Genomic DNA, 12,090 nt, shown 5'->3' on the forward strand with positions numbered 1-12,090 from the left:
AAGTGGTGTATAAGTGTAACATAACATAATCTTGCATTCAGACATGGGTAGTTTTATACCAGTGCTGTGCTTCTTTAGTAATTACATTACAACATGCCATTTATTCCTCTTGTTTTCTTCTTTCTCCTCCAACAGGTGCTTTTATCATGTAACACGGAAAGAGGCTGCAGACATGCTGGAAAACAGCCCTTCTAATGGCAATCTAATCCTGAGGCCTTGTGGTGACAGTAAGAACTATTCTGTCACTATCCAGGAACCCCTGGAGTATGTTGAGTTTCTAATATTTACCTAATTCAGAACTAACCTATATTTATGGCAAACTTTCATGCAAAGTTTGCCAGAAATGATATATAAAATCTGTACTACTCTAGCAAAATTACTAAAGTATCTTCCTATCTGGAATTTTATTGCCCAGACAATTCTGTGGAAGAGGGATTGAATAGAAGACCTACAGTCAGTGGTGTAGCTACAGGTGGGCCTGGATGGGCAAAGGCCCACCTTTTCTTACCTCAGGCCCACCCAGACCAGTGGCCCCCAAAGCACCTCATTGGCGGTGCCTCTCTCTCTCTCAGCAGCTGCCCATCTCTCTCTGTACTCTACCCCCCCCCCCCCCCCGCCTACCTTTGAGCCAGTGCTTGCAGCAATTCCTGTAAGCAACCTGCGCCAGCCCTGCATGCATCCCTCTACCGCATCCCAGTAGAGGGAAGCCTGCAGGGCTGGCGCAGGTTGCTTACTGGAATCGTTGCTGGTGAGAGCTTGGAGGTAGATCTGGGAAGGAGAGAGGAGCAGATGCCAGGTGGGAGAGGGGAGAGAGAGGAGCAGATGCCGGGTGGGTTAGGGAGGGAGGGAGGGAGGGAGAGAGAGGAGCAGATGCTGGGCGGAGGGGGAGAAAGATGACTGTAGCAGGGACAGAGAGAAAGTTTTTTTTTAAACTGTATGTATGTATGGGGGTGAGAAGGGCCTATCCTGGTTAACTCGGGGCCACCTGAAATGGCAGGTCTGGCTAAGCTCCTACCTACAGTATCTAGTGCTGTCTGGTTCCTGATAAAACATTGTCTGAAACTAGCAGTTACTGAGCATTGTTCTGGAAATGAAACATCTATTGGTTTACATATTAGAAAATCATCAATAAAGTCATCTTGGTAAAATATAGATGAGGTATTTATTGATATATGCAGGCCTTTTCGAAATATATCCACATGTAAACAGTAGCACTTACATAAGTATATTGCGTACATATGTAAGTACTGATTTCAGAAAGCTGCTATTATTTACACAGAGATTTCAAGGGGGACATGGCTGGGATGGAACTAATATCTGTGCATGCATTCCCCATTTTACAAAGGGAATACCTATGTATGAGAACAAATCTTCAAATCTTCAAAGGCATACGTATGTTTTTTTAAACGATTTTTTTTTTTCAGCCAGGGCTTTGCATGAGGGATTAAGGGAGTCATTCTCCTTGATTCTAAAATGAAACCAAGTTAAAATAGTAGCCTCACTATTTAATTGGCAGTTCTTACACATATAGGTGTGTAAAATGGGATGGCTACACTGGAAATGCCACAGCACTACTTTCACACGTAATTGCCAACAACTCCAGGTGAAAGCTGTTTGATTCATGCTGTTCTTTGGTTTTTTTTTTAAACATGTGTGTGTTTTGTAAAATGGCAGCTTCCACTGCATGTGCTGGCAAATACACATACAGTCCTGCAGAGCCTTTTCTAAAATACCACCAGAAAACTGAACAGATGTTCAGGGCCACTGCAATGGGGCAGTTTAAAGAACCGCAAACTCAAGGGCATAAAAGTAAAATACTTACTGACTGCGGTGATGTCTTTCGATACTGCACACAGAGTTAAGCTTTCTTTAAACCCCAGTTGTTGTGCTGGTTTGATCTCTACACTAGTATATGGTTGGTTCCAGGAGCAGTTTTTACTAAAAGATGAATTAGTGATTACAGGTCAGTTATAATGGCAAAAAGATATTCACTCTGTTTACCTTTCCTTTACACCACAGTAAATGAAGCCAAAGTGAATTAAAGAATTTAACATTTTTATTTCAGTAGCCCATCCATAAAGCACTACAAGGTGTTGCGTAAAGGAGGAGATTATTACACGATAGAACTAGAAAAACCAGTAAGTATAGCCTTGTTTACAGGCATTACATAGTCTAAAGTATTAGCAAGGACAGTTGTGTCTTTGAATATCTGAAAACCTGGAAGTGATTTACATTATTGAAGGGGTGGGGCAGCAAAGTTCTTCGCACCTCTGATAAAATTAATTAGCTTTCTTTAAGGAAGACTCTTTTGTGAACTGTAGTACCATTTAGCGACAAGGTAGCTGCGTTTCTAGTAATATGTCACTTGAGCAAGAGTCCTAACTGTACCCATGCATGGCAGCAAGTCTGGTTTGTTCTGGAATGCAGCAGTTGAACACAGCCAAAGACCAGGTTTATTAAGCTACATTTTTAATCACATGATTTTGGAAGCATACCTATTAGGTGAAGTAAATGTCAAAAGGCATACATCAAGACCCAGAGCCACCACCTCTCCCAAGTTTCAAATATGTGAGAGAGAGAGAGAGAGGAATCAAGAAAAAAGGAGAAGGACGGTCAATGATACCTGTTTTATTATGTCTTTTACGTGGACTGCAGGAGTATACAACAAAGTGTAAGACATATGAAACTGATTAAGGGGTCCCTTTACTAAGGCACGCTATAATTAGCGTGTGCTAAATAACATACAACCAATAGGAATATAATGGGCTGCATGACATTTAATGTGCGCTAAATCTGTTAGTGTGCCTTAGTAAAAAGTCCCCTAAATGAGGCTTTCATATAATTCCACATGTTTCCAAGATCATCAATGATATGATGCAGTCATTACTTAGTGCATGTTTGCCAGCTGTTCTCTCTATATAAATCAGATGTGTGAAAACAGAACTTTTATGTGTATAACACAGCCCTTTTAAGGTGTGAAATATTTCAATTTCTGCTCAGTTCTGTAGAAAACACAAAAAAGAAATTTAGCCTTGTGACATAGTTTCTTGTTCCCTAGGTCACACTCAAGGGCTTGGATAAGGTTGTGGAATACTTTATAAGTGAAACCCGAGGACGGCTGAAACCCTTCATCTCACATGAGTATCAAACACACCTGGGTATGGAGACTATTTTGCTTAAAAGCTTAAGTACCGCTGCTGTTATTCTATAAGCTTACTTAATTCAACACCAACACGACTAAAGTCTACTTACTAGTAAGTAGACAATCAGTTCACTTATGATTCAGTATAAGGGGGAGAAAAAGTCTCCTATTGTCACCAGGACTTGTCTGTCTTAATCAGCACTCCAAATGCGAGTGAAACCCCTATGTGACTCATAAAATCATCGACGTAAAAACCTCCCTCCTACCGAATATTTGACTTCTGTGATTTTTCCAATGCGTTTTTTCTAGCAAAAAAGGTGCCAGTACTCAAATGCCAGGACACCCTTCAGGGGCGAGGTGATCCCTGAGGGACCCACCCCACAATAGCCAGGTCCCCTACAACCAGTCACAAAATCTATGAGAAGGCAGAATTGGTGTGTAGAGTCTGAACTCTTTCATTCAAACTTGGGGTCCATGGGTCAAATTTAGCAGACAATGGAAAAGGTGCCGGTACTCAGTACCCCCAAGTACCCCCTCAAAAGAAACCCTGGATTTATCAGCTGTATACTTTACGTTTTTAATTTTATTTTTCAAACTTACTGAAGATCTATTGTGTCTAACTATAGAAATGAGGGGCAATAAATCATTTGCAGTGGAAACAATAAAGCCACTTATTTGTCTGTTCTGTACGCTCACCGGACCCCGACAGGCTCCCGTTTTGCTGAATGCTTTGTCAAGGGATCTGAGCGAATGCAGACCTGCCGGACAAAAGAAAACAGTCATTAATATATAGACAGCAAGTGAACTCAATTCGATATAACCTGGCTGTTACTTACAGAATGTGAACCCACTACATAGTGCTGCCACCATACAAAAAAATAATGTCGGCGGCATCTTTTAAACACTAGTGCACCGGACAGACAAACTAATTGAGCACATGTTGACTATATTGGCAATTAGAATTCTCTTACACAAACCCCAGTGGGTCATACAGACTATTGACAGTTTACAAGACACCTCTGTGTGTATAACTTTCTTTAAATTAAGCCCCTTGTTTTCTTACTGATTTTACTCTATCTTATCTATCTATATGTTTCATCTTTGCTTATACTCTAGGCTGTCTATGAAAATGTTTTATTATGTATTGTGTTGACATTGTAATGTAGTATTCTATGCCATACTTTTTATTGCTGTTTGAATGTTTTTACTGCTGTAATTGTCTATTACTTATGTTTGGCTTATTCTTGCTGTACATCGCCTTGAGTGAATTCCTTCAAAAAGGCAGGAAAATAAATCCTAATAAATAAATAAATAATAATTATGATTTTTCTTGGGCGGAGGCTTGAAAGGTAAAAATGTCTCTTTTTTAGATCCTAATGTAATCCAAGGCTTCTCTGAGGCAGAGGGGTGTCTACTCTTAGATCTAGATCTTTTAAATCTTTTGGCATGATCCTCTGCAAGAAATGCTCTCATTACTTCTGGACTGTTGGAGGCTATTTTATGAAGTCTCAGATTAGCCTCTGCCAGCATTGCTTGTGTTCTCTTTAGCAAGTCAATGGCCTCTCCTGCAGTAGGCAACTATTTCAAATCATCAACATAAAAGTCTCTTACAATGAAGCGTTTGGCATCTGTGCCATAATCTCTTTCACCCTCTTGGGCTGTCCTTCTAATCCCATAGGTTGCTAATGGACTGTTTCCAAAGACATGAACTCTCATTCTGTATTCTACAATTTCCTGGTTGAAGTCATTGTCAAGGTACCACAGGAATCTCAAGTTGTCTGGGTGTACGACAAAGCAATAGAACGTCTGCTGGATATCTGCTGTTATGGCGATAGGGTTCTTTCTGAAGCAAATCAAGACTCCTATTAGGCTGTTAATCATGCTGTGTTAAGCAGCACATTGTTCAGTGAGATTCCTTGAACTTGAGCACTGGAATTGAACACAATCCTGATCTGCCCTGGTTTTTCCTTGTCTTTCAATGGTGAAGCTGACATGGCCATTATCCAGCATGTTCTGCATGAATGTTCTAAAGTACTGTTTTCATTCTGGTTTCCTTCTTAGAGTCTTTTGCAATGAAGTATTCTTTTCATCTGTGCTTGTTGAATAGCTTCTGGGCTGCCATAGCACTGATCAAGTCTCTCCCACATTTCTTTCAATCCTCTGGAAGGGTCGTGCAGATATGCATCTGGTATTCCTTGCACACGGTTGTCTCTGTTCCCAGCCATTTCATTATCATGTTAATTTCTTGGTTCGGGGCAGACTTCATAATTGCCATGAGCTCTTTAAAGTTAGATTTCCATCTTCTATACTTTTCATGGCAGTCATTGAACTGAGTGAGCCCCACGTTTACCATCTTTTTGCGAGCCATGTATGTTGCTAGATCCTCTCTCTCTGAAGTATCTAGTGCACTGGCAGTAGGTGCCTGTGGCTGACTGTGTGCTGGGGTTGTTCTGAGGTCAGGCATGAAGCGCGGCTGTTCAAGTGGTTCTTGTTTAACCACAGGGAGTTTTACTGGGCTTACCTGCTCAACTTTTATCTGAGCCCAGTTCCTGGGGTAACGCTAGAGTCTGTGGTTGAAATGAAGAATTTCCTTTGGGGTGCAGAAACCCAAAAGAGAGATACTGAATAGGAGGGGAGAGATTAGTAAGCTCGACTAAAGAGAGAGACCTTGTGGTGTTGGTGTCAGAGGATATGAAGGTGAAGAAACAATGTGACAGCTGTGGCCAGAAGGATGCTAGGCTGCATAGAGGTATAACCAGAAGAAGAAAGTAGGTGTTGATGCCCCTCTATGAGTCATTGATGAGGCCCCACTTGGAATACTGTGTTTAGTTTTGGAGGCCGTATCTTGCTAAAGATGTAAAAATACTGGAAGCGGTGTAAAGAAAAACTACAAAAATGGTATGGGATTTGCGTTGCCCACCGTACGAGGAGAGCCTTGCTGACCTGAATATGTATACCTTGGAGGAAAGGAGAAACAGAGGTTCAAATATTTGAAAGGTATTAATCCGCAAACAAACCTTTTCCAGAGACAGGAAGGTGGTAGAACTAGAGGACATGAATTGAGGTTGAAGGGCGGCAGACTCAGGAGTAATCTCAAGAAGTATTTTTTCACAGAAAGGGTAGTAGATACGTGAAATGCCCTCCCGCGGGAGGTGGTGGAGATAAAAACAGTAATGAAATTCAAAAATGTGTGTGATAAACACAAAGGAATCCTGTTTAGAAGGAGAGGATCTATAGAATCTTAGCAGATACTGGGTGACAACCCCGGTAATTGGGAAGCAAAACCAGTGCTGGGCAGACTTATACAGTCTATGCCCTGATCGTAACTGAATAGATATGGATGGGCCGGAGTCTAAATTTTAAGGGGGTTCGATGTTAGGTTCAGAACGTTTAGTACAAGAACAGTGCTGGGCAGACTTCTACGGTCTGTGCCTTGAGAATGGCAAGGACAAATCAAACTCATATAAAGTATCACATACCATGTAAAATGAGTTTATCTTATTGGGCAGACTGGATGGACCGTTCAGGTCTTTATCTGCCGTCATTTACTATGTATACTTTCCTGAAGCGACAGCCAATGCTAGTGCATCTGTTTGCATGCAAGCATGTGGATCACGCTGGTGGCGGTTCGTCTCTGTGGCGTGCTTTACCTTAGGCTTGCTTCTTTCAAGTCAGCAGTGGTGGCAGCAGCAGCATTGGCTTTGGTTGTGGCAGAAGCAGCAGCTACTGCTTTCTGCTGTTCTTCTAATTTGTTTTTTCAAGTTCGATAGTGGCTTCCTGCTTGCTATAAAGAACCTTTGATTTGGCAGCAACTGAATCCATAGGCAATTTCAGAGCAAGAGAGCTTGTAGTGGACTGGCTAGAATGGCATGTCCTGTGTGATTTTAAGGACCTGGAACTTAAGGTGCTTCTAGTGCTGTCAGAGTGTTTAGGCAAATACTGCTCTGCAGGGGCTGTGTGTGTTTCTGTACTTTTAATTACTTCAGACACCAATGGCATATGAGGTCTGTGGCCTGCTGTCTCTCCTTCTGGGCCAAACTGTCTGACATTTTTTGCCTGCTCAGAAATTCACAATATTCCTATGATTTCTGTTGATATGGCTGAGCGGTAGCTTGCAGCAGGTGTCAGTATTTAGGTCCTCAGCCTGACATCCCCTTGTAATTTCATGCATTCCTTGCTGTACTTCAGCTCTATACACTTCTCTGGCTGGCTCTGTTGGTTTATATAGTCTTGTGGACTTTGAACCCCTATCATTGTTATTGCTGGGTTGTGCTATGTCCTCTATATCAGCCTACTCAGTAACTGTTTTGTGTGACTGAATGACTTCAGAGTCTGCCATGGCTTCAGCAGCAAAAAAAAATGTTTTTTTTTAATTTTTTTACTGTGATGCAAACCTTGGCTCTGTGCCAAAAAATGTTATCTTTTGCTGAGGCTAGGAAGTCCATATTTGGCAATCTTTTTTTCTTTTGCAAACAATGAGTGTGCTTTGGAGAGGGGGGGGGGGGGGGGGGTCCCAAATGGATACTTTTTGCTTGAGACTGAAGAACTAGAATTTCTTGGCAGCCTATGCCCAAATCACAACTTTGTTTTCTATCACTATAGCAACAGTGAGGGTTTCTGCTAGCTGGCTCAGATTCAGACAATTAATTATGCAGGTTTGCACTAACTGTATGCTGTCTGCTTCTGTCTGCATAGATGACCAGCACCAATCCCACTAATTTCTGCTTTCTAATATGCTTATAATGATGTCTGTAATATTCTACACCTTGCACTTTTCCCAAGTCTATTGTGCCTTTGTAGTTTCCACAAATTTTCACTGTACAGTCCTTGCAGAAGTGCTGTCTCATACACTTAGCAGACTGTCAGCTAAACCATAGTATAGAACATCACTGCAAAGACTCAGAACTCTTGAAACAAATCTTCATTAATGCAATCAAACAAAGGAAATATGACTTACAGTTTGATGTGCTGAACAAAAGTCTCTGCCTTGCAGACTGGGAGTCTGTTCCCACCAGCTCACCCTGTAACCTGGGAAGCCAGGAAATCTCAGCACTGCCTGATGAGTACATGCTGCCAATACTTTAAAAGGTGAAAATATGATGATGTTACAAGGCTTTTGAAAGGCTTAAAGCAGCTAGGCATAGTGTTAGATATAGAAACCCATGCTGCAGACAGATTCCTATTATCAATGGAGAGAGAATGTGCAGGCTACATCCCATCATACACAGGGACAAGAAACCAGCCTATAGGAAAATTCCCACAAGGCATAGGGAACTGAGACATGTGTTCAAGAAAAGCCTATTACAGAGCACTACAGGAAGACTAATATTTGTAGTCCAAAGGCACTTCCTGCCTTTCTTAAAGGAAAATGCAACCTGATATAACAATGTCCAACATATACATATGAAGTGAATCTCTTCATAAAGGTGGTTAATACATCCCAATAAATAAATACATAAATAAACATATAAAAATAAACAACCTGCTTCCATGAATATGGGGTTAAACACTCCCCACCTGGTATCAGTAGATACCACTATTTAAATTCTCTACTAATAAATACCACAAAGTCCATGTAACATCCATAAATAAAGCTGGATCTTGAAGCTTGGCAACTTCTTGCTTGTCTCTGGTTCACTGTTGCTCTGGCAATGCAATCTGATATAACAATGTCCAACACATACATATAAAAAATAAACAACCTGCCTCCATGAATATGGGGGCAGAATAGTTTGTGGTAATTTCCCCATTTCTGCACGCTAACTGCATGTTATTTCCATATCATCAAGCTGATCAATCCATAGACTGGTGGGTTGTGTCCATCTACCAGCAGGTGGAGATAGAGAGCAAACTTTTGCCTCCCTATATGTGGTCATGTGCTGCCGGAAACTCCCCAGTATGTTCTCTATCTCAGCAGGTGGTGGTCACACACAGCAGCAGCTCTGGCTAGGCCTCCAAGCCTAATCCTTAGGTTTTGTTGAGGCCTGGGGTTGAGGGCTCTTTTGAGCAAGTGCAAACCTGGTGGTGCCAGGTCCCTCCTTTTCTCCCCCCTCCCGCTGGCTCCGTTTAAAAAAAAAAAAAAAAATTTTAAACGTCTTTAAAGGCGTTTAATTCGACGTTTCTTTAAACGTTCATTGCAGCAACTCACTGGGACACCAGTTCGTTACAGCTCGGAGCGGCAAGCAGGTAATTTTACCTTTTTATAGCGGGCAGGGGGTTCCCCGATTCTTCTCCTCGTGGCATATGGCGTCGGAGGGCGAGGGCGCAAAGGGTCGCTCCCCGGATCGCTGGAGCGCTTCTAGAGGGGATGCGGGGGTTTTACAACCTGATTCGCCCTTGATGGGTGACAGTTTAGTGACCGATGAATGTCCCGGTCGTTCCTCCGGCGTGGCGGTTTTTTCCCGCCATAAACGCCCATCCCCCGCTCCTCGCCTCCGCCATCTTGGCCGGCCACGCGGTTCGGACGGCTTCTTCGTGGGCCGCCCTTGAGGTTGGAGACATTAATGCCATGAACGCCCTTAATTTGGGCGACGGCACAAGCGGCTAAAGTTAAGCGCCGTTCTTCCCGCGCGGCTCCTTCGCGGAGTTTCGCGCCGGACGCCATTTTGGATGCGCAGCATGTCTCTCCCCCGCTATTGCGAGCGCCGGTTGAGAGTGCGTCTAGGGCTGTTGCCCAGGCTGCGGAAGTGCACAGTCTGGGGGGTTTCTCCCCCGAGTTTGTTTTGCTGCTGCATCAGGCTTTCCTCATGCAAAACGCTGCCCCTGCTCCCTCTTCTGATAAAGAGGTTGAGGTTCCCAGAGGTAAACGCCCTCGGGTTGATTTCCAGGCCTTGGAGGACTTTGTCTCCTCCGATGTAGATGAGGGCAGCGTGTCTGAGGTCTCCCAACGGTCCTTTGCGGATTCCTTGGAGGAGATAGATCCCCGCTCGGATGGAGCGGATGACCCCTCTGCAGCGCGGCTTTTTAGCCCAGAGGATTTGCCCAACCTGTTTTTACAGGCCATGGACACTTTGAAGATTTCCTCTCCGGAGGACGTCTCTCCCTCAGCCCCTGTTGGCTCTGCCATTATGCTGGGGACGAAGCGCCCGCCTAGATCCTTCCACGTGCATGATGCCATGCACACCTTAATTGCGGCTCAATGGGATGTCCCGGAAACGAGCCTTAAAGTGGCTAGGGCTATGTCCCGCCTCTATCCTTTGGCTGTGAGTGAACGTGAGGCCTATCTGTGGCCTACCGTGGATTCTTTAATCACTGCGGTGACTAAGAAAACGGCGTTGCCGGTGGAAGGTGGCACGGCCCTAAAGGACGCCCAAGACAGAAGATTGGAGGCGGCCTTAAGGTCGTCCTTTGAGGCAGCTGCTTTAAGTTTGCAGGCCTCAGTTTGCGGCTCCTATGTGGCCAGGGCGTGCCTGACTATGGTGCAGCGGGCTTCCCCCTCGGATCTTTCCTTGAGGGCTGATTGGCTGGCCCTGGAATCGGGCTTAGCCTATTTGGCAGACTTGCTGTATGATGTCTTGAGAGCTTCAGCTAAAGGCATGGCTCAGACAGTCCTGCGCGGCGGTGGCTTTGGCTGAAACATTGGTCTGCTGACCACGCCTCTAAATCCCGCCTGGCTAGTTTGCCTTTTAAAGGCAAGCTGCTCTTTGGGGTCGAGCTGGACAAAATCGTGTCCGATCTCGGCACGTCTAAGGGCAAGAAATTACCAGAGGTCAGGGCTCGGGCTAGTACTCGTCCCGGTACCTCCAGAGGACGGTTTGCTGGAAGCCCGTCGGTACCGCCCGGGCAAGTCGGGTTCCTCTGCCCCCTCTTCCTTCAAGAGGAATTTCTCCCCCAAGCAGCATTCCTTTCGCAGAGACCGCCGTCCCGGAGGTGCTCCCTCCGGTCCCTCCCCCAGGGTCTCGTACCCAATGACGGGGCCTTGGTCCACGCCCCAGTGCAGATTGGAGGACGGCTGTCCTCGTTCTGGGCGAGTGGACCACTATAACTTCAGACGCGTGGGTGCTGGAAGTCATCAGAGACGGCTACAAGCTAGAGTTCTGCCAACCCTTAAGAGACGGGTTGTACTCTCTCCCTGCAAGTCTCCGGTCAAGCTGTGGCAGTGCAGCAGACCTTGGACAACCTGATCCGCCTGGGTGCGGTCGTTCCGGTGCCAAAAAATCAGATTGGCAAGGGACGTTACTCCATTTACTTTGTGGTTCCAAAGAAAGGAGGTTCTGTCCGGCCTATCCTCGACCTCAAAGGGGTCAATCGGGCCTGGAAAGTGAGGCACTTTCGCATGGAGACTCTCCGCTCTGTTATAGCGGCAGTGAAGGCAGGAGAGTTCTTGGCTTCCTTGGACATCAAGGAAGCGTACCTGCATATTCCCATCTGGCCTCCTCTCCAACGCTTTTCTGCGTTTTTCAGTCCTGAGACGACACTTCCAGTTCAGAGCCCTCCCTTTCGGGTTGGCTACTGCTCCGCGGACCTTTTCCAAAGTAATGGGGGTCATAGCGGCCTTCCTGCTAAAGGAAGGAGTACAAGTCCATCCTTATCTGGACGACTGGTTGATCCGAGCCCCCTCTTATGCAGAGTGCGGCAAAGCTATGGACCGGGTAGTTGCTCTTGTGAGCTCCCTGGGATGGATCATCAACTGGAAGAAGAGCCAGCTGCGCCCGACTCAGTCCCTGGAGTATCTGGGAGTTCGATTCGACATCCAAGTGGGCAGAGTGTTCCTGCCAGACAATCGGATTGTCAAGCTTCAGGCTCAGGTGGACTAGTTCCTAGTAGCCTCTCCTATTCGGGCTTGGGACTACGTGCAGCTGTTGGGCTCTATGACGGCCACGATGGAAGTAGTGCCCTGGGCCAGGGCTCATATGAGACCACTACAGCTATCTCTGCTGCTGCGCTGGACTCCAATGTCGGAGGATTATGCTGTGCGCCTTCCGTGGACCCAGCAGTGCGCAAGGCGC

The 12,090-nt window shown here is 45.2% G+C and overlaps 1 protein-coding gene across 1 annotated transcript in view; it reads left to right on the plus strand.

Moving 5' to 3' along the window:
- Positions 1–12,090, plus strand: part of LOC115461014 (signal-transducing adaptor protein 1-like) — a 140,460-nt gene that overhangs the window by 111,855 nt on the left and 16,515 nt on the right. The window contains 3 exon segments of the mRNA XM_030190520.1: positions 136–264; positions 2,066–2,138; positions 3,059–3,158. Coding sequence (XP_030046380.1) covers positions 136–264; positions 2,066–2,138; positions 3,059–3,158 — 302 coding nt within the window.

Source organism: Microcaecilia unicolor, chromosome 2 (genome assembly GCF_901765095.1).
Source record: "Microcaecilia unicolor chromosome 2, aMicUni1.1, whole genome shotgun sequence".
NCBI classification, from domain to species: Eukaryota; Metazoa; Chordata; class Amphibia; order Gymnophiona; family Siphonopidae; genus Microcaecilia; species Microcaecilia unicolor.